General features: G+C 38.9%; 1 protein-coding gene across 1 annotated transcript; it reads right to left on the minus strand.

The window, feature by feature from the left end:
- Positions 1–1,078: 1,078 nt before the first annotated feature.
- On the minus strand, positions 1,079–12,993 carry SEPTIN3 (septin 3). The gene is made up of 9 exons (XM_015813512.1): positions 12,816–12,993; positions 10,946–11,074; positions 9,116–9,197; positions 7,512–7,649; positions 6,513–6,630; positions 6,298–6,393; positions 5,469–5,568; positions 4,052–4,103; positions 1,079–1,214 (listed from the first exon to the last, which is right to left on the minus strand). The coding sequence occupies exons 1-9, from the start codon at positions 12,976–12,978 to the stop codon at positions 1,079–1,081; spliced, it is 1,014 nt and encodes a 337-aa protein (XP_015668998.1). The 5' UTR covers positions 12,979–12,993.
- Between the last annotated feature and the right edge of the window lie 7,884 nt (positions 12,994–20,877).

A 20,877-nucleotide genomic window follows, 5' to 3' on the forward strand; every position in this document is an offset into this window, starting at 1 on the left:
CCCCATCTGCGGGATGCAGGCAGCACATAAAACCACACCCCCTACGGTCTGCAGAAAAACCTCTCTCCACATAACCGGTCCCTAGTGCCCAAAAAATTGGAAACCTCTGGGTTAAGAGGGCAAAAGGCACAGTTGGAAATGTTGCATTCTTTGCTTTCCAGCTGCCTCAGACATCCAGAGGGATTGTTCCATTACTGTAATGTCAAAACTTCATTAGGGTAGGTCTGACAATACCATGGGCCAGAGTTTAGGTAGTGGGCAATATGTATATGAATCTGAGGTACATAATGGTGATTTAAGGAATATTGTGGTACTGTTAAAAATGTTATTTCCCCTGTTCTAAGAAAACAATATTTCCAGATTAGCTTTTATCTCTCTATAATAGTTTACCTCCTATGATAAAGAGAAAGAAATTGGTCAAAAACCTGACATTGTTATCCACACCTGCCTATTAATTCTAACTAAACACACTTACTGTACTTGGCAACTAATTCCTCCCACTGATTTCATTACACTTACTATTACAGAAGTGCTTGTAAGATCCCAACCTCAGTCTAACTTTTAACATTTCTACATTGAGAAGTGAATTTATAACACAAACCATCAACCACAATGCAAAGTATCCAGACCTGGAAAGCTTGACTCTAAAGTATGTCTCTGTTTTCACCACAGTGCTTACAGTAAATTGATCTCATTTCCTACCAACCCTTGGAGGCGCTTCACATGCTTTCACAGTTTGTGTCACTTCCAGGATTTTTTTACATTTCCCACAATCAGGATGCACAACTGAGTACTGGAAAACAATGGAAGACTAGAACTTCTGGTACAAAATTAATAAAAATAATAATAATGGTGGACAAAAATGCCAAATCCAGTCTAAACATCTGGCTGATTGTGCAACAAACCATAACAAATTGAGGACATATAGGGAAAGTTGGAAATCCATATCCATGTTCTTTCTCCCATACACTCATGAAGGATATTCCATACGTTTCTAAGAGAGGCCTGAATTCAAATAAAAAGATAGAATGAAAGAAATAGTTATGCTTCTGAAACAACAGATAACAATATTGATCATTCACAAATTGCTTTCATGATTTTCTTCTGTCTCTACGGTCACTGGGGGGAGTCCCCCATTGTCATTCAGTCGTTTTGCCCTGTAAGTTTCATAGTGGATGTTGTGAGTGACTTCTTTTAGGTCTTGAAGGTGGGTCCTGGAGAACAAGGGGAAAAAAGGTGAACAGAAGACAAAAAGCATATCCTGTTACAACACAGAAATACAGGAGCACATGTAATAATAATAATAAAGTTGGAAGGGACCTTGGAGGTCATCTAGTCCAGGGCTTTTCAACCAGTGGTATGGGTACCAACTGTGGTACATTGGCACCTGGCAGGTGGTACATGACCATCCTAGAAAAGGGGTAGTGGAGGAGGGGAATGAGCTGAACCGGTGGCAGCACCGCACAAGCCTGAGCGAAAGATGGCTGGAGCTGCAGGGCTGTCAGGGCTCAGCAGAAGCGCCAGGATCAGTGCTGCTTTCCAGCTGATCGGCGCTTCTTTGGGGCTGTCAGGGCTCAGTGGAAGTGCAAGGATCAGCGCCAGGCTCCAGCTGGAGCTCAGCGCTGATCCTGACGCTTCTGCTGAGCCCAGAAGAAGCGCCGATCAGCTGGAATGTTGCAGCATCTCCAGGGTCTTGTGATTTACATTCAGATGCTTGGCAACTGATTCATATTTATGATAGTCACAGTGTCCCACGGTCATGTGAAATGACCAAAACTTGCTGCAACCACCCAGCAGTCGGGGGAAATAAAAACCAAACACCCCACCCACCCCACCCCCACTGCCAATCCTCAACAGAAATGCTCACAACAATGAAAATCTTGGACAGGAGGAAGAGCGCTGCCGTGCGCTGTCTTGTTCGGCTGTGGCTTGGGGGGCACTTTTTTCAGTGCCATTGTAACTTCGAACAGTCACTAAGCGAACTGTTGTAAGTCGAGGACTACCTGTACTTTATCACTTTTTTCCTTTTTTTTTTTTTTGGGTCATCAAGTTTTTGACACCTTGCTAGGCGACTGGTGGAACTCGGATGTTGCCATATCCTATAAGTGGTACAATGGGTGAAAAGGTTGAAAAGCCCTGATCTAGTCCAACCCGCTGCTCAGGCAGGAAACCCTATACGAGACATGTCAAACACAAGGCCCGGGGGCCGGATGCGGCCCGCGAAGTGGTTTCATGTGGCCTGCGAAGCCATCCTGGAAACAGTGAGGGAACGGCCCCCTCTGCCTTGGCCCTGGCCCAGGCCAGCCGGGAGCCAATGTACAATTTTGTGGTGGCCATCTATGCTGAAACGCATTCAGTCTTAGCTCCATAAGCCCCCCCCCCCCCCGCATGGCCTGAGAGGAACAGTGAGGCTCCTCCAGTGGACCATGCCTTGGCATTTGCCCTAGTCCCACCCCCTTCTGCAAGAGACCCTCAGATCTATCCCACTCCTGCCCAGGGCCCCACAGGCACCCTTGACGTGAATGATGTAGAGCTGGCCATACCCACCCAGTAGGCCACACCCACTCCATCCACGCCCACCCAGTAGGCTGCACCCACCCTGGCCACACCCACCCAGCCCCCTGACGGCAACTGCAATGCTGATGCGGCCCTCAATGAAATTGAGTTTGACACCCCTGCCCTATACCATTTATACAAATGGCTGTCCAGTCTCTTCTTAGAAACTTCCAGTGTTGGATCATTCACAGCTTCTGGAGGCAGGTTGTTCCACTGATTAATTGCTCTAACTGTCAAAAAAATTCTCCTTAGTTCTAGGTTGCTTCTGTCTTTGGTTAGTTTCCATCCGTTGCTTCTTGTCCTGCCTTCAGGCGCTTTGGAGAATAGCTTGACTCCCTCTTCTTTGTGGCAGCCCCTGAGATATTGGAACACTGCTATCATGTCCCCCCTCGTCCTTCTCTTCGTTAGACTAGACATACCCAATTCCAGCAACCATTCCTTATATGTGTTCCTATTCAGTTATTTAATATGGCAAATGGTCAAAATTATCCAAATATATTAGCTTTTATATTTAAGTTGTTTGAAGACTGAGTATTTCCCTTATTCTCCTGCATTTTCATCTCTCAGAATTGTCATATATGATTGATAAATTTCTCTAACCCTTTTTTAACCTTGTAGCCATTATCACATCTTGTGGCAGAACATTTCTTAAGTGTCTATTATTTGAAGAAGTATTTTGTTTGTTCCAAATTTATCCTATAGTCATGAAAAATCTATCCAGCTTAATAACAATAGACAATAGGGAGCAACTGAGAAAAAAGAAGTATTTGCATCTCTCCTTTTTAGTACATTATTTGTTCCCATTCTATGCAAGGTGGGAGGGGTTTAGCAAATTATTTGTTGTAAATATAGATAATCCTTGAGGTATGATAGGTCATTTAACGACTATTCAAAGTTACCATAGACCTCCCAGAGTTAGATATGGTCCTGTTACAAAGTTACATTGCATGCAGCCATTCACCTCTGAACACAGAGATGTTGCAGCATGCCCATCCATCTACTTCCCCCCCATCCTACATGGGGCCTGGGGTAAATCGGGTTGGAGAGAGGCCTTGAAAGGCCTGATGCAGGTGGGTTTGTGCTTACAGTAGGCCTCCCGGGGACTCTCCTACTCCTGAAGCATCCCATGTTCCACTTAATAGCCTACAGTATGTGTTTGTTTAATGAATGTATTGGGATGGGGGTCGTTAATGAGGCAATTCACTTAACATTCATCCTGAATTGGGCAGGCTCCATTACTATCATAACTTGAGGACTATCTGTACTGTATCACCTCCCTGGAGACAAAGTCATGGCTGAATGTTGGCGAGGAGGACTGGATTCCTTACCACTCAGTCCTCAGTCAAACTCACTCCCCTGTGGTGCCAAATTGAAATAATTTTTTTACCACGGTCACTTTATTGCTATAGTATGGCAATAACTTATTTAATTTTTTGAGTTTATTTTAGTAAATTATTCCAGTTGAATAGGCAACATCTTTAAAAGTCATTCTCACCTAATGACAAAATCTCGTAGTAGAGCAAATTCACAATGGTTGAGATTTTCAACTGTAAATAAAGGAAATTACATTAATCACATATAAGAATATAGTAATAGAATCACAAAACTGAATGGAAATCTTGAGGGCCGATCCTTGCTTGAAGCAGCACTAATGTAAGAGGATATCTTGCCATTCTTAGGTCTCTCACATTATTATCTGCATGGTAGTGGATTAGATAAAACATTGCAGAAGAATTCCTTCGGATTTGTAAGAGAAGGAATGGCAGAACCTGGGGAGGGAATCTTTTCAACCTAGAATCACTACACCCCAAGCAAACTAAATCCACCCCCCCCTTGAGTGCTACTGTCCTTTATCTAACACTAACCAGGTACTGAATGTTAATTGAGAAGATTCTTATATATAGGCTTTTAGCAATAAATCGGCTTAATTGATCCTTCTCACGTGATCCTGGTCTTCCATGACTGTCAGGACCTAAAACAACAATATTCTCCCTAGGAGATTAGAAAGAAGGGGCCTTTCCACCAACTTCTGTCTAGAATAGACCTATGCCCTTCTGTTTATCAAAAACGTTTTTCTGATGATTGTGGAAACCACCTGAATAATATAGACTGCTGTCAAAAAGTTCCAAAAATATCAACAAAAATCAAGTGAAAGCAAGTGGAGCAGAGATTTGTGAGGAGGACAAATTTACCTTCACTTGCCTCTTTCCACATTGTTTTCTCACTCATATTTTTTTCACAACTCTATTTATTATAAATTATTCTGTCAATTCAGTTACAACATGACTTTAAGAGGTACCATATGAACTCAAAGCAAAAATCCATATCAGAAATTACAACCAGCATTAATACACTAGTAAAACCATGGTGTCATATATCATCAAAATAAAAAAAATAATGTATGCAGGTACCAGTCCTCATTTTGTGTCCTAATGCAAGCTGAAAGACTCACGTTTTTAAAAGCTTTCTGAGTGTTATAATTTATCATATATTATCCTTCCTGGTGTTTAAAACATTTAAAAGTTAATATCAAGCTATTGTTCATTAACTGAGATTTTTTTCTTATATATTTCAAACTAAAAACTGATCTAATGGGATTTCTCTTTTTCTTGCTCACCACCCCCAGTTATACAGAAAATTCACCCTTGAAAATAACTGCTTTATTTTCCTATTTTATGATTCAGTATTTCAAATAAGCTCGCCTCAATTTATTCATCCATATCATGAATAACTAATGAATCCCATTGAATAAGGTGGAAAAGATAGTGTACATATTTGTAGGTCATAGGCAAGAATCTTCACAAAAAATGCAACTGGTATCATTTGCAGATTGTCTGCTACCATTAGCATTTGCAATATAGTGATATCTAAAAATAGAGCAGTCAGAAATTACAGGATAATGATGCATTTACCTTCAATGACTCCCCAAGGTGTTTTTCTACCTAAGACTCTTTTCCCATTCACTTGATATTCTTTGTCACTGCCCACCACAGCAAATGGCATACTTTCCTGCTGAAAATATACATAGACATTAATTTGCTTCTTTCTAGTACTGTACAAGTAAGGATGATTTTATTATTTATATATTTGTTTGTTTTCCACCTTTTATTATTTTCACAAATAACATATCCAATCTCCTCCTATTTTCCTCACAAGAACAACCCTATGAGGTGGGTTGCACCAAGAGTGACACAATCACCCAGCTGGCTTTCATGACTAACTCAGGAATTGGTTCTCTCCATTTCACCCAATCTCCTGTACCTTTATAAAATAATATGTGTATACAAGTTGTCATTGCTAGTTTCTCTCTCTGTACAGTAGGTCTATACATAGTACACACAATGTATAATGGAAAATACATTTGAAAACTAATGACTCCTTTAATCATCTAATAAATAAAAAGGCAGCACATAAATATGTCTAAACAAAAATAATTAAATAGGTTTGTAAAAATGTATTTAAAAAATTAGATTCCCTCACTAAATGCATGTTTCAAATGTATGTAAGGATAAAAATTCCTTACATTCCAACTTTGGATTCAGTCTCTAAAAGCTACATATGATCTAATTTTAATCTCTAGTAAAAATAATAGTTTATAAAAATCTAAAGTTTATATATTCTCAATAACTAGACACACATCCTAGGTGTAGCTCATATCAAACAAACCAAAGATGAAAAAATAGTGATTAAACTACCTCAGAACCTACTACAAAAAGTCAATTGGTATTATAAACATCGCACCCTGATTTTGTCATTCTCTGTTTTGTCTTCAAGGTCTTCATCAAACTCTTTCTGGGGATAAAATTCAATTCCATTGACTTCTAGTTCCTTACGGACCTGGTTAGAAAAAATATTTCAGGTTGAAAAGATTATGCAAGCAGATAGCATTTCTGACACAATCTAGAAAGATATTTGGATTGTGTGCTTTGCTAGATGCTTTCCCAAGGGAGACTCACCCTCTGTTTGAACTCAATCTTTTCTTCCAGAGTCATGGTGTCTGCCTTGGCAATAACTGGAATAATATTTACGACTTTGCTCAAATGTTTCATAAATTCCATATCCAAAGGTCGCAAACTGCAGGAAGAAGATGATTAGACAATTATAACCATCTTTACTATGGAAAAGCATCTTAATAATTTAGTAATAATTAATATAATTAATTCCTCTAATGTATTCAGCTCCAGTTTGGAAGGTGGGGGATAAGATACAGGAGCCTAGTTGATCTGTGACTCCAGGCCCTTTCCTATTAATTTATTGCCATCAGGAAGACCCTTTGACTGACAGAGAAAGTAAAAGAAATAAATTCTAGGCACTAAAACCTCAAGGAACATAAAATAAACAAGAAAAAATCTCAGCGACCTTGAGGTTAAGTGCTAAATATAAAGATTACATAAGTGCCTGTTTTGCCAAGTACCACTCTTGTTGGCAAGCATGACTGATAGCAGTTACTAAAGAGTATAGATAGAGCTGGTAAAATAATTACATTTGTGTGATCACACAGATTAATATATTCATATTAAATATCTAGAAATACTGTATTTGCCCACAGTACTGTGCACTTGAATTTTGAAAAAATCATATATGAACCAGCCTTAAAAATATTCTGTCCTGGAAACTTGCATACAATAATTACCGGTATAATGAATAGGAATAGCTCTTCTAGATCTTCATATGCATGATTGGGTATAGAGATGTAACATATCTCAAGCATGGATTTTGCTTTGAGTAAAGCTTACCACTCTCTTCTTTGGGCCTTTGGAAGAAATATTACCATGAAATCTGTGCTGACCTTGATTACTTTAGCTGGCTGCAAAAGTTACAGGGGGAATTTATTCTAGCATTCTGTTAGTCCAAAGAGGGTATTTTTTCCTCCATTAATAAAACCTATCGGTAACAATCCTAATTCCCCTCTCTTCATCTTATGGACCAGCCCCAGAACTAGGAGAGATACATACGAGTGGCCTGTGGGAGAGATAAAGTAGAGGCAACAGTGGACTCTTGTATCTGGGATTCGTTTCTTTCTGGCAATATTCACCTCTTCCTTCAGGAATTTCTCATATTGCTCATTGATGTATTTTTCAATGGGCTCCCAGCTAAGCACGCAGAAGAGAAGAAGCAGACAGACAATCTTTTATTTCTTATTCCGACATGTGGTAATAGGTTTTGGGGAGGAAACAAACCACAGGCAATTATACAGCACCAAAATGATTTTTGGCAGGGTCCCTTTTATAGCCAAATAATCTGACATTCTGGTCTAACTGATATTACAAAATGAAATTGGGATGCTGCTAATATGATTTTAGATTTAGATTTTAGAATCTCTGTATTTTGCAACTGTGTCACCAGATTTGCACAATTATAACAAATTACTGAGGTACTGTATATATCATGTATGGAACATGGTAGTAGATCATGCTTTATGAGCAACAAAACAAATCATGTAGCATAAAAAATAGCTGAATAATTTTATAGATCATGGAATAAATAGAATATGAAATTAGTAAAATGACTAAAATGTACTAATGCTAAATGTTGTATGTTCTCTGAAATTATTTGTGATATTTTCATGTATATTAAGGAGGAAATTTAAAATTGCTTTGCAGCTTGGGTCTCTGGGAAGACACATATTTTTCATATTGAAAAACATGTCCTTTATGCAGGATGTCCATTTTGTCATTTAGCAGTACAATGTTCCCAGGGAATAGGGAACCATGCTAGAATTTGCAATGATACTTATAGAGGTAGGACCTTTCCTCAGAGATACCAAGTCTCTAATCCACTACAACTTTGAAATATAAACAGTTTCCCAACTGCTCTTCATACTGGCAGCATAGTAAGCCACCCTGAAGGGTTTTTGTAATTCCACTAGTATGACCATTTAGGGGGAAATTAACCTCCTTAACCTCATGTGATCAGTAAATTAGTTGTTAAAAATAATTTAATCAATATGAGATTACAGATAGTCCTTGACTTGCAACCACAATTGGGACTGGACTTGATTTTATGACCATTTTACTGTGGTTGTTAAATGAAACATGGTCATTAAGCAAATCTGGCTTCCCCATTTATTTCCTTATCAGAAGTTCAGCTGGGAAGGTTGCAAATCATGATTCTGAGCACAGCATACCACAACCATTGTAAATGGGAGCTTGTTGCCAAGTGCCTGAATTGTAATCATGTGACTGCAGTGGAGGTGCAACAGTTGTAAATTTGGGGACAGGTTGTAAGTCACTTTTTTCTGAAGGCATCATAACTTTGAACCATTACTAAATGAACACCCATAGGTTGAGGACTACCTGTATTAAAACATTCCTGTTGGCATTTGTTTAGTAAATGTCATCATATCATCAAAACTATAGTTTGAAGTAACTTGGAATACAAGGCACATACTATATTGCTGTATGCTATTTCTGAAAATGTTTATGTGTGTGTATATATTAACCAGAGTTTGCAAATGAGAATTCCACTATATTTAAATCCTACCCACTTCTCTACTTATATCAGGAGGAAAAGAAAGTTGGATTGAAACAGAAAATCAGTGAAAAAAGAAAATACTTACCAATTTTCATTATTGATCTGGTCACCAAATCCAGGGGTGTCAATAACAGTCAGCTTCATTTTGACACCACATTCTTCAATAACTGGGGGAAGAATGTTGCTGTTACTCGCCTTCAAAAGTAATATCTCTCTTTCTCTTTCTCTGTCTCTGTCTCTGTCTATCAATATAATTAGGGCATGAAGATCTTTCTAGAGGACTAAGAGTTTTATAGCCCTTTAGAAATAATTACTTGTCAAAGTATATATTTTTAGCAAATGGAGAAAACATGTAGTGGATCATGAGTGAAACATTTGCAACCATCCCTAGGTGAATGAGAGAGGAGTAAATAAATCCACATTCACAGGGAAGCCTATTTATGTTTGACATATATTAATAAATTAAATACTCTTATTATATTGTATTTATTTATAATATCTGTAATCCTTGAACGGTAAGAACTAGAAGGCAATATCTAGTTGATATGACCTTCAATTAGAAGATTACTTATACGGATTCCAAATATAGCCCAAGTAAGACTCAGTTTAGTTCTTGGCACCAGGAAATAACCTTGACCAATAATAACAATGGTTCAAAGGTCATCTGATTGGATGGATTCAGCCATGCCACTTCCATTTATCCATATAGGGACAGTCCATCTCTGTACAACCACAGTATGTATAAAATTGTATGCAACTAGGCAAAAAACAACAACAACCAACAATAACAATCATACAGTTGATTTCCAAGATAATATCTAGGAACCATTTCAGAATTTTGACATATTCATGTAGGATTATACCTGAATAATACTGTATATTTCTGAATATGTCCTGCAAGGATGGTGGAATAAGTAATAGGGATGGTATACTGGACTGGATCAACCTTTCAGAGTTGTATAAATGAGGTCTTTCAGATATATCAGTGCTTCCAAAGCTTCTAAAAGCCTGGCCTGTTTTTTAGACCATATTTTACCCCAAAGGTTCCCTAGTATATAATAATTACACCATTGTGATTAATGTATAGTGTAGACACTTTCACAAATGAAAATATGGCATGTCAATAACACTGTGGAGTACCATATTTGACATACAACTAATATTGCATATATATATATGCAAAACTTTGCTATCTTAGGGTATATTACACACACACACACACACACACTTTCCAGAAGCAGTTATCCATATTCAAACCTGTGTCTACAGAATGGAGTCAAATGTAATATACCAGTCCCTTCTGTGTTACTTAAGAAATGGATGCAAAGAGGTGAGGCCAGTATCACAGCATCACTATCCCTTCCATTATTATATTCCCTTTATGTCAGTAACACAGGAGGCATGGTTGTTTTACTTATAGTTTCGTGTTATAGGTAGTTGAGCAAGGGAGGTGAGTGCAGTGAGGTCTCCTTTTAGTACGTAGGTAAGTTGCTTTTCACATTTTCAAATTCTGCCACTGCATATCTACCCCAGCAAAACTACTGTTTTGTCTGTCAGACTACCAGCCAACTTCAAATCTATTTAGCCTAGCATTTCCCCTGCAATTGGCCCTACATCTATTGTCACAACTATTTTATATATTTTTTCAAAGAGATAATTCTTAAAAAAATTAGCTGAGCACCCCATTCCCTAGAATTGGAACAGCACAGCAGATTCTTTCAGATTCTTGCCATTCTCCTGGGAGGGAGAGCCAAATTACTGGATGAAGAAAAAGCAAGGCGTTCTATTTCAGTCCTTCTTTTGAAAGCTGTACTGCCCTGACCCTAATTCCTTTTGTAATTAATAAAGAAACGGCTTAAAAGCCTGGCATAATAAGCCACAGTTTATCTGCATACTAAGAAAAACTGGCTTTTACCATGCCCAATAGCCTTGATTTCTACAGTCTTAGGGATCTTCTCATCACGGTTCCAGCCTGAAGATTTCCTGCTTACTTGGGATTTGAACAGGGTGTTTACCAGTGTTGATTTTCCAAGTCCACTTTGGCCTAGGGGAAACAACATACAAACAATATAAAATAAGTCTTTGGCTAGTGTTAATTGCTACTGTATTTTTTTTATTACTACTGCTTTGACTATCAAATCCTCTCAGGGAGCTCCTTTTAATGGCTCTTTTTTCACTTGCAAGGTATACCCCCCATCAATCCCAGTGTTCCTCATTGATCACACAACATAGGCCATATCTTGTCTCAGCTCTGAGTTAAAATAGTAAAAATCTTACACCAATCCTTCATAAAAGAACAGCTTTATCTTGCTTAGGCCAGTCAGCACAGGCCTAAGAACACACACACACACACACACACACAGAGAGAAACAACATTTATACAGCTGCCTGGAATGGATCATTATTGCAATGTGTGATTTGGGGTGTATCCTGAGCATGTGGGAAGATATAGCTACATTCCTCACTTAGGTTACTGGCCAACTGGATATTTTAACCATTAATCAGATTTTGACCAACTACCTGTCTGAAATATGTGAAAACAATAACTTAGTTATCAAGGAACTAAGAATGCAAAAGAGTGCATAATCCAGACAACCTGTTATATGGCAGCATCTCTTTTTACCTGTCACAGTAAAAGCTGAATGGTAAACTGCTAGTGAAAAAAGGACCATTTGGTAGATTTAAAATATAATAAAGAAATACTGGCAACTTTTCTCAACTTGGTACTTTCCAGACATGCTGGAATCAGAACTGCTGTTGCCCATGCTGGCTATGGAGTTTGGGAGCTGTAAAGCTCATTCACACATCCTCCTTGCCTGATGTGAGAATGTCTCCCCCCTGCTTTTTCTTGAAAGAAGCAGGTAACTTTGTCCAAGCAGCCCAAGTCCACTGTGAAAGCAATTATATCTCAAAAGTTATGTTTTCTTGTTTATGCCTCTACAAGTGGATTTTGGCTGTCTGTCTGCAGCACAGCATTTCACTGTAGGCAAATACTTCTGCTCCAGTTGGTTACCATGCATTGTGGTGGAAATACCTCTTTCCTGCTCACTGATATCCATGTCTGTGTTAGCCTGGCTACAAGGCTGCCTGCCCCCTATTCTGAAAGGATTTTCACTGATGGACTGGTAAAATGCTGGACTGCTTAATGAATGGACAGAAAGGCTGGAGTGGTCTGATACTATGTTTTTGGTTTTCTTTTTACAATTTTCTTTGCTTTAATCAGGTGAAGTTGATAAATGTTCTGCCAAGTTCCTCCTGTGGCATAAGTATCAGGAAGAACAGTAAAATTGAATTTTTCTTGTGCTGGATGAGAAAATGTCAAGCACAAGAAGGAATCAGTGGAGTCAGCTCATATAAAAGCCACATTGTCCTTAACCCCCCCCCCCCTCCAAAGCAAAGCTGTTTGCTTTCTTGGCAGGGATAATGGGGAAAAAAAGCAAGGAAATCTATCAATCAGGGTCTGTGATTATTGTCTGGCCAACACTTTTGTCAATGTCATTTCCAACTGATTTAAGCAGAGAAACAAGCAGTTTAAAACTGTCACGTGGAAGCAGCCATGGCATCAACTTGTTTGGAGGATATTCATCCAGGCAGAGACTGTTTTAAGTTTGATTACTAATTGCCATGAGAGAAAATGCTAGGTCAAAAGAAAGAACTATTTAGGATGAGATACCTGCAGAAGTAGAGCCTCAAGGAAATACTCATGCTTGTAGGAAATGCTGCAAGGCAACTTCAAAGAAAGTACCTAGATGAAGTCTCTCCTACCCCAAGCCTTTCTTTCCTACCTACAACCATGATGTTGAAGTCAAATCCAGTTTTCATGGTCTTCTTCCGCATTTGCTCTATGATAGTATCAATCCCAATGTAACCCAGTAGGTTGGAATTAATACTGACAGGTTTCATTGGTACTACTGGCTTTTGCCGTGGCTCTGGTACCAATTCAGACATGACTGCTTCAGACTTGGTATCTGCTGAGCCTGCAAATGGAAGGAAAATAAAGAATAAATTATGTGCCCAAAGCAAGTCGAATATAAGCACTAGTTCTTGGGGTTGATATTCCTGACCAGTTTGCCCTGTCTTGAGTATGGGCCTTTGACATATTTTGCAGGAATGCATGACATTGCCCTTTGCCTGCCCCAGGACATCAGGAAGGCAGTCTTTTTTTCTGCTGTACATTAAGTGCCAGTTCAGATGGTGCTATTCAGTTCACCTATTGAATTTGATTTCACTGTGGAAAATACCCTGTTTCTGATTATTTCTTATGTACTGCAGCAAATACTGCCTCCCCCCTTCAGTCACTGATAGAAGTCCCTTTCCCCCCTCCCTCTCCTCTCCTCTTTTTCTGGTCCAAGACAGGTAAAGAAGAAGGGGAATCTGTCACCCAAGAGCCATGGAAAATGCAATTAGATTAGGCTGCCACCATGGCCAAACCAGAAGAACCAGTTAAATCAGAATAGAGATTTTATAAACCAGTTTCCTTTCCATCCAGGAGTTCAGAAGCTTAAAGCTGGAAAAGCTTTCAAATGGATAAAGAGTCAAGAGACTAAATAGCCCAAAGATTCATTCCCCTTGTATCTCCAGAGAGACCAACATTCTCCACATTAAACCACATGGGTAGTGTATAAAGAAAATAATCAGTCACTACCCCAGAAGTAGGCAACCTTGGCTTTTTTATGACATGTGGACTTCAACTCCCAGCTCAGGAATTCTGGGAGTACCCCTGCCCTAGCCCAATATGCACAGGGCTTGTTTGTTTGTTTGTGTGAAAGAAAAAAGAGCTCACTTGCTGGATTTTTTGTAATATATCTATTTTCAACTTAAAGTTCGCTAGTGAGATGTCTATGAGATTCATGCTTGGGGGAAATTTTATATTTGGTTCAGGCACCTATCAATGATTGCCATTAAATTACTAAATCTGTTTCTGTTTTATAGTAAAATGGAATAACTCCTCTTACCAAAGACTCATTTCTCTTTATCAGAATGTCTCTATTTGGGCTCTTCTAAGTGGGAAAGTAGTACAGATTAAGGACTAGTTCAGACAATACACATACCCTAATTCTTTTATCTTTTTTTCATATTTGGAGGCAATAGATACCTCTGGCTGGTCCTAGCATGTAGCAGAATGAAAAACACCAACCATCAGACTCCATCCAGTGGGACTGATGAAGGTAAGAACTAGTAAGTGGTTCAGCCAATCTAGTCCCCAAAAGGGTGATATCTGAACTTCACTACAAATAGCAATAAGTCATGACCATGTACCATTTAGTGAAAAGAAAAAAAAGTATGAAACATGCTATATAAAAAGAAAGACATCAATTTCAAATACCATAGTGGCAGTGGCACTCTGTAATGAAACTTGTACAACATATCTATTGTCAGTTTTAGGCATTTTCACAAAATGTTGAAATAATATGTTAACATAGCATTTCCATTCTTTTCTGTAGAATGAAGCAGTTACTTCTGGCCACATAATAAGAACTGATGGCAGATGAACTTAGACAGTCATAGGATGGATTCCACTTGATAAAAAGTGTCCACAAAAGGGACCTAAAACAAGATAGAGCAATGACATCAGCAAGTACTGGGTGCCCAGTTAGCAAAAGAAAGCTAAAAACCGTATTGGTTGGAAACATGCTGAAGAGACCTTCACCCTAAAGTGAATAGACAATGGCTGGAATGATGAAGCAATTACTTAAACAAAAATAGCAAAGCAGAGATAGAAGTTGGAGACCAGCATATAGCCTGCTCAAGTTCTCTAAAAATGAATAAGGATTGTTTGATTGGAATACTTAAAAGCATTTGTTATAAATAAAATATTCCATGATTATCAGTCATGGTATCAAATCTTCTTTCATCAGGTAACCACATCAATGGATAGGCCTGTGGGGGTGCCAATAAAATGTGACTAAATTAGTGGACCAGCAAAATACTATGGACATAATTTACTTTTACTTCAATAAGACATTTGATAAAGTAGACTACAACCTACTACTTGATAAGTTAGGAAAATGTGGATTAGACAGCATCATCAAATGGATTAGTAACTGGCTGACCAATGGCACTCAACGTTAATGGATCTCCATCTGCAATGGAATAACTCAAGGGTCTGTCTTAGGCCCAGTATTCTTCAATAGCTCCATAAAAGATTTAGATGATGAGATAGGAGAGAAACTCATCAGATTTGCACATGACACCAAGCTGGCAGGAATAGCCAACACTAAGCTTAAGATACAGAAGGATCTCTGGGCCTTATCTAACAAAATAAAATTCAGTAGTGAGAAAAGTAAGGTTCTACACATAGGCAAGAAAAGCTAAATGTACAGATATAGAATAGGTGGTACCTGGATCAATGGTTGTAACTGTGAGAGGGAGCCTGGAGTCCTAGTGAACAATCATTTAAATATAAGCCAGCAGTGTGTTGCACCACCAAAAAAGCTAATACAATCCAAGGCTGCATTAACAAGGGATAGAATCAAGATCACATGAAGTGTTAGTATCATTTTATAGTGCCTTGTAAGACCACACTTGGAATATTGCATCCAGTTTTGGTTGCCACGATATAAAAAAGATGTTGAGACTCTAGAAAGAGTATAGAGAACAGCAACAAAGATGATTAGGGGACTGGAGGCTGAAATATATGAAGAACAGTTGCAGGAATTGGGTATATCTGGTCTAATGAAAAGAAGGACTATGCATGACGTGATAGCAGTGTTCAAATATCTAAGGGACTGCCACAAAGAAGAGGGGGTCAACCTGGTCTCCAAGGCATCTGAAGGCAGGACAAAAAGCAATGGATGGAAGCTAATCAAGGAAAAATCCAACTTAGAAATAAGGAGAAATTTCTGACAGAAAAATTAATCAGTGGAATGGCTTGCCTTCAGAAGCTGTGAGTGCTCCATTACTGGAGGTTTGTAAGAAGAGATTGGACAGCCACTTGTCTGAAATGATATAGGTCTCCTGCTTGAACAGAGAGTTAGACTACAAAATCTTCCAACTCTGTTATTTTGTAAAATAAGGCCCAGCTGAAAGCTCTCTCTTTGAAGCTCCCTTCAAAATTCTCACATCTGAAGTCTGAAGGCAACTTGGAACACTTGAAAGCATTTCTTGCTCATTACTGTTACTACTACTACTTATTTACTTCTTTGTTGGATACACAGAAGTGCTTCCATGGTGAAAGGCTTAACCGGTAATATCACCGTTGCCTGGAGGTCGCTCAGTTGGGGGCTCCTTTCATGTTCCCGTTAAATTGCTCACTGAAGTGCTACCCATCTATCTACTCGTGGTCATCCACTTTTGAACTGCTGGACTGGCAAGAGCTGGAACGAATGACAAGCTCACCCTGCCATTGCACCAACAACTGGGTCTCAAATGCAAGCCTGCCGATCATCAGACCAGTGTCTTAATCACCACCACCACCACCACCACCACCACCACCACTACTACTACTACTACTACTACTACTCTACTAAAAATAGTTCTTTGGATTGATCAGCTACCTCTACTTGATTCTCTCGGACTGTTTGGATTAAAATGGCCATGCTATTTTCCAATGTATTATTCCTTGCTGGGAGTTATGAAACACGCAGGCCAATGTATCTGAGGGAATGACAGAGATCCAACACATGATCTAAACTTAGTTTATCATTCATTGACAGGAACATTCCTCCTCTGAATAATTTTTTTTCCTATTATTTTCAACTACTGTTTTCACTGAATCTCCAGCCCTGCTTCAATAAATGGGTTCTGCTGTTTACTTTTCTATAGAGAAGAATCTGCAGATGTGGGAGCCAAATTGAGCTAGTCAAACAGAACTGGCAATTTGTTTTTGCCATTTCACAATCTCAATTTGTGATATGATTTGTGTGTTACCAGACAACTTTTTTGTTGCCTTTTTCTTTCTTTTTCAGAATCTGGAAAAACATCATTTTTTTTTAACAAGAACACCAGGAGCATCCATAGGGTTGTGAGTGGTGGGCTAAAATAAAAAAATGGATGGCAGCTCTGGTTAAACATGCTGATAGTCATGACATTGTCTTGCTTCCTCTCCCTGCCACCACAGATTAGTTCTTGGAAGTACACCAGGCCATATGCTTGTTTTGCATTGGCATACTACATTTAAATATTTGTCTTTAGAACAAAATACTTATTAAATTCAGCTTCTCCAAATCCTTGGAAGCCACCCTTGGTAAGGTGCAAACTTAAATTTGTCTGTCTGTCTGCCTATCATTATCTATCTATCTATCTATCTATCTATCTATCTATCTATCTATCTATCTATCTATCTATCTATCTATCTATCTATCTATCTATCTATCTTCCTTCTCTCTCTCTACCTACCGACCTACCTACCTATCATCTATCTATATCATCTACTGTCTCACACATACATGAAAAGCATTCTTCTCTCCCCTTGGCTTTTGTCTAAGTAACTCCAGAAGATAGAGCATAGACAATATGCCATTTTTTTTGAAGTGTGTGGAAATCTTCACACATAGGAATTCAAAAGGAAATTGAATATATCCTAGGAACCAAGTTTTTGATAATCAGATTATTTCCTTATGATTTTCTAATTGTCAGTCTTTAAAAACTCTATCATAGGCAATTAAAGAGTTCCAAGATAACAGAGGTTTCCAAAAGTGCTTCCAATGGCTCCCACTGTTACCAATCAAATCATATTATGGAGTTTGCTTTCTTTTTCTCCTCTTTCCCACTTCCATTTTCCCATCTCTCTTTTGTCTTCTAAACGGATACTTCATGTCTGAGGGAAGAAAGTACTCACATCAGGGTAAGCCACTTTTATCAACAGAAAGTTTAATCTAAAACAGTTCAGAACTGGGAAATTATTTTTTTTTTAATTTCTATGCAATGCAAAAAAACATGTAGGTTTTAGAAGAAACTCTTCTCAAGTAAGTCACAAACTGATTTTCATAAGAGAAACTGATGAATTCAAGACTCCATTACATCCCAAATGCTCAGGACTAGGGTTTCAGAGCTATAGGGTTTCAAAAAAGGGATCCTGAGTTTTGCAGAATCTATTATGTTGCAAGTAATCCCTTCACATGGCTTTTCAGGAGATCTGAATATTGACTTTTATTTTTAAATTATTAAAGAAATCACTATAGAGTTTTATTTATGCCATTGCAAAAATAGTCCTCTGAAATACATTGGTTTTCACTCCCAGAGATATAGATAACAGATGGCTTCTCTGCCTTATCCTGTTCAAGCTTTTGAAGCTGGAACTGATTCTGCCAACAGTTATTCTCCTATCTTTTTTCATACCATATTGAAGCTATGTTGAAATGTAAGAAAAGACGTGTCATTTTTTTAATATGCTGTGAATAAAATTTTATATGCTGACATTTGCATGGTTCAGTCTTTTTATTTCCACATAAATGGGAAAAATCCATCCTTGCTAGATACTGAATGAGGTCAGTACTCTGACTAGGATCAACTTGCTGATTAGTGTAAGACAGTTTACAGTACTGTGTTTCCAAGAAAGACAGCAGGATACATTTCTTTGGACTGCCTATGAGGGAGTAAATTAAAAGCATGTTTTTCCCCTAGCATATTTCACATTACCATAAAATATCTGGAACTGCTTATTAATACCAGTCATATTTTTTATCCAGATTCCCTAACCTGGATTTTTTCCAGATATACAGCACTACAACTTCCATCATTCCTAGCCAGAAGAACCACAATGAATGGGGAGGGTGGGAAATGTTAGTTCAACTGAGTTCTTTGTATTTCGTTCATCTATTATCCACCCCCTTCTTTCTCCTCTGCTAATGTATGGACGTTCTGTTCCTGTGATCCAACCCCAATCCCATCACACGCCTTCTTTCCTTTCCTCTGATCTAGAGTTATTTCCACTGCCCAGCATTTTAAATCATACCAGTCTGCCATCCACAATTAACCACCGAACAGCCATAGACCAAAACATTTTGCCATGCTGAAGGTTTCCCATTAACATCCCTCCATCCTTGTTCCAGTCCCTGAGGGTTCTTATGTGGGTTCAGATGTTAGCTGCAGCTGCAAACTGGTACTCACACCCCTGGGCCAACTGGGATGAATGCCCTCCTTCACAAAAGCCCCAGTTCTGATGCTCAGCAGCAGCAGCAGGCAGCTGCTGCTGCTTCCCTCTTGATACCAGATGGAAAAGATGAATAAGAAGTGTAGCGTCGCCTTTTGGCAGGCTTCTCCGGGGAGCCTTGAATTAAAGCAGTGGTCAGTCTCTGTTCCAAAACCAAATGCATGGTTGAGCTGAGAGTGCATGCAAGAGCGCAGCATCCCTTCCTGCATCTCTGAGCTCAGCCAGATCCAGAAAGAGCGTGCAAACCCCTGCAGGAAACACCTACCTTTGAACATGAATCTTTCTTTGTCTCTGGCTGTGAACCTTCGGGTGGGGTTTCTCCTGACTTTTTCCTGCCCCACAGGCGCCTGTGAGATTCTGGTTGTCTTTGTTTTTTCCGTAAGTGCCTGAAACCCCCTTTCTTTTCTTCTCCAATGAATATTTCAGATAAGCAGAGATGCTGCTGCTACTGCTGTTACCACGATCACGTGATCTGAATATTAAACATCGCTGCAAAATCTCCCCCACACTCTGCCTCCCTCTCTTCCTAGGATCCAGAGCATTATCATTCAAGCATCTGGGAGACTTTGATTGGATTGATGTGCATTAAATTGTGCACTAGCTTCTGAAGGGAGGTGCTGCTGGGATATGAGGCTTAGAGGTAGCCTGGAACTTGTCCCCTCCCCATCACATATATAAATGTTTCCTTCTCTGCCTGGTCTCAACATCCTCCTTCCTTCTCTCTGTTCCCAGGCAGCATTCATATGGCTTTGTTTGCTGAGCATCTCTAGAGGCAGACACTAGTTAATGTAAGAGGATCATTAACCCCTTCATCAATCATAGCGTTCACACGTAAGGAAAAGAGGAAATAGATTTCACATCTAAGAATTCAGGGATTGTCATCTTGGCACTTGCTTTCAAGCAGGTTATGATAAAGCTTGTGACATTTTGCATCCATTCATCATCACAAGATGCTGGCAACAACAAGAGATAATAAGGTACTGTATGACAAGACATGGTATATGTCAGTAATGGTTTACATGTCAACAATGATGTTGGCAGGGAGAAATCTGCCTTTGTGTCAATCTGAATAATGCCCACTGGTGTGTCTCCATGTGTTCATAGGCATCTACATCATGTATGTGAATTTGCATAGTTGTCATGGTAAGCATAAATGCCTAAGAAAAAAACATTTCCATCATTTTAATTATCCAAGATATCTGGTATCTGTATTTACTTTGACAATATGGAGAGACCTATTTGCAATGGGAAACACTCTGATCCAAGATCAACTCTATAAAACACATACAGTATATATTGCATCATGTGAAGTTTATATATGTGTAAATTTCATTGCAGGTAACAGGCTGAGCAGGCATGACTTTATGGTAAATATGTTAACATAAGTATTTGCAAGTCTCACATTTGGTATCTGATGCCCATAGGCAAAATTTCTTAATACACAAAATATTCTGGGTGCTAAAGGAAAGACTAGGAATCTGTATAATTGGACAAGAAGTCTGTACAGAAATTCCCCAAACAGCTGGAATGAACCATATTCACTGAATTCATTATTTTCTAATTTAACATTTGGAGAACAAGAGTTCAGAATGGAGATGGGAATCAGGATTATGGATATTATGTGCATTGAACAGGACGGCTAGGCTACAGAGAAACTGTGTATCCGACTGTTAAGTAGAGTGCATATCAGGGTGCAACAGCTCTCAGATCCAGCTGTTGGCATTCCTATCTAGAATGGAAAAGAGACCTCCTGG

Source organism: Protobothrops mucrosquamatus, unplaced genomic scaffold (assembly GCF_001527695.2).
Source record: "Protobothrops mucrosquamatus isolate PMUCROS unplaced genomic scaffold, P.Mucros_1.0 scaffold162, whole genome shotgun sequence".
Lineage (NCBI taxonomy): Eukaryota > Metazoa > Chordata > Lepidosauria > Squamata > Viperidae > Protobothrops > Protobothrops mucrosquamatus.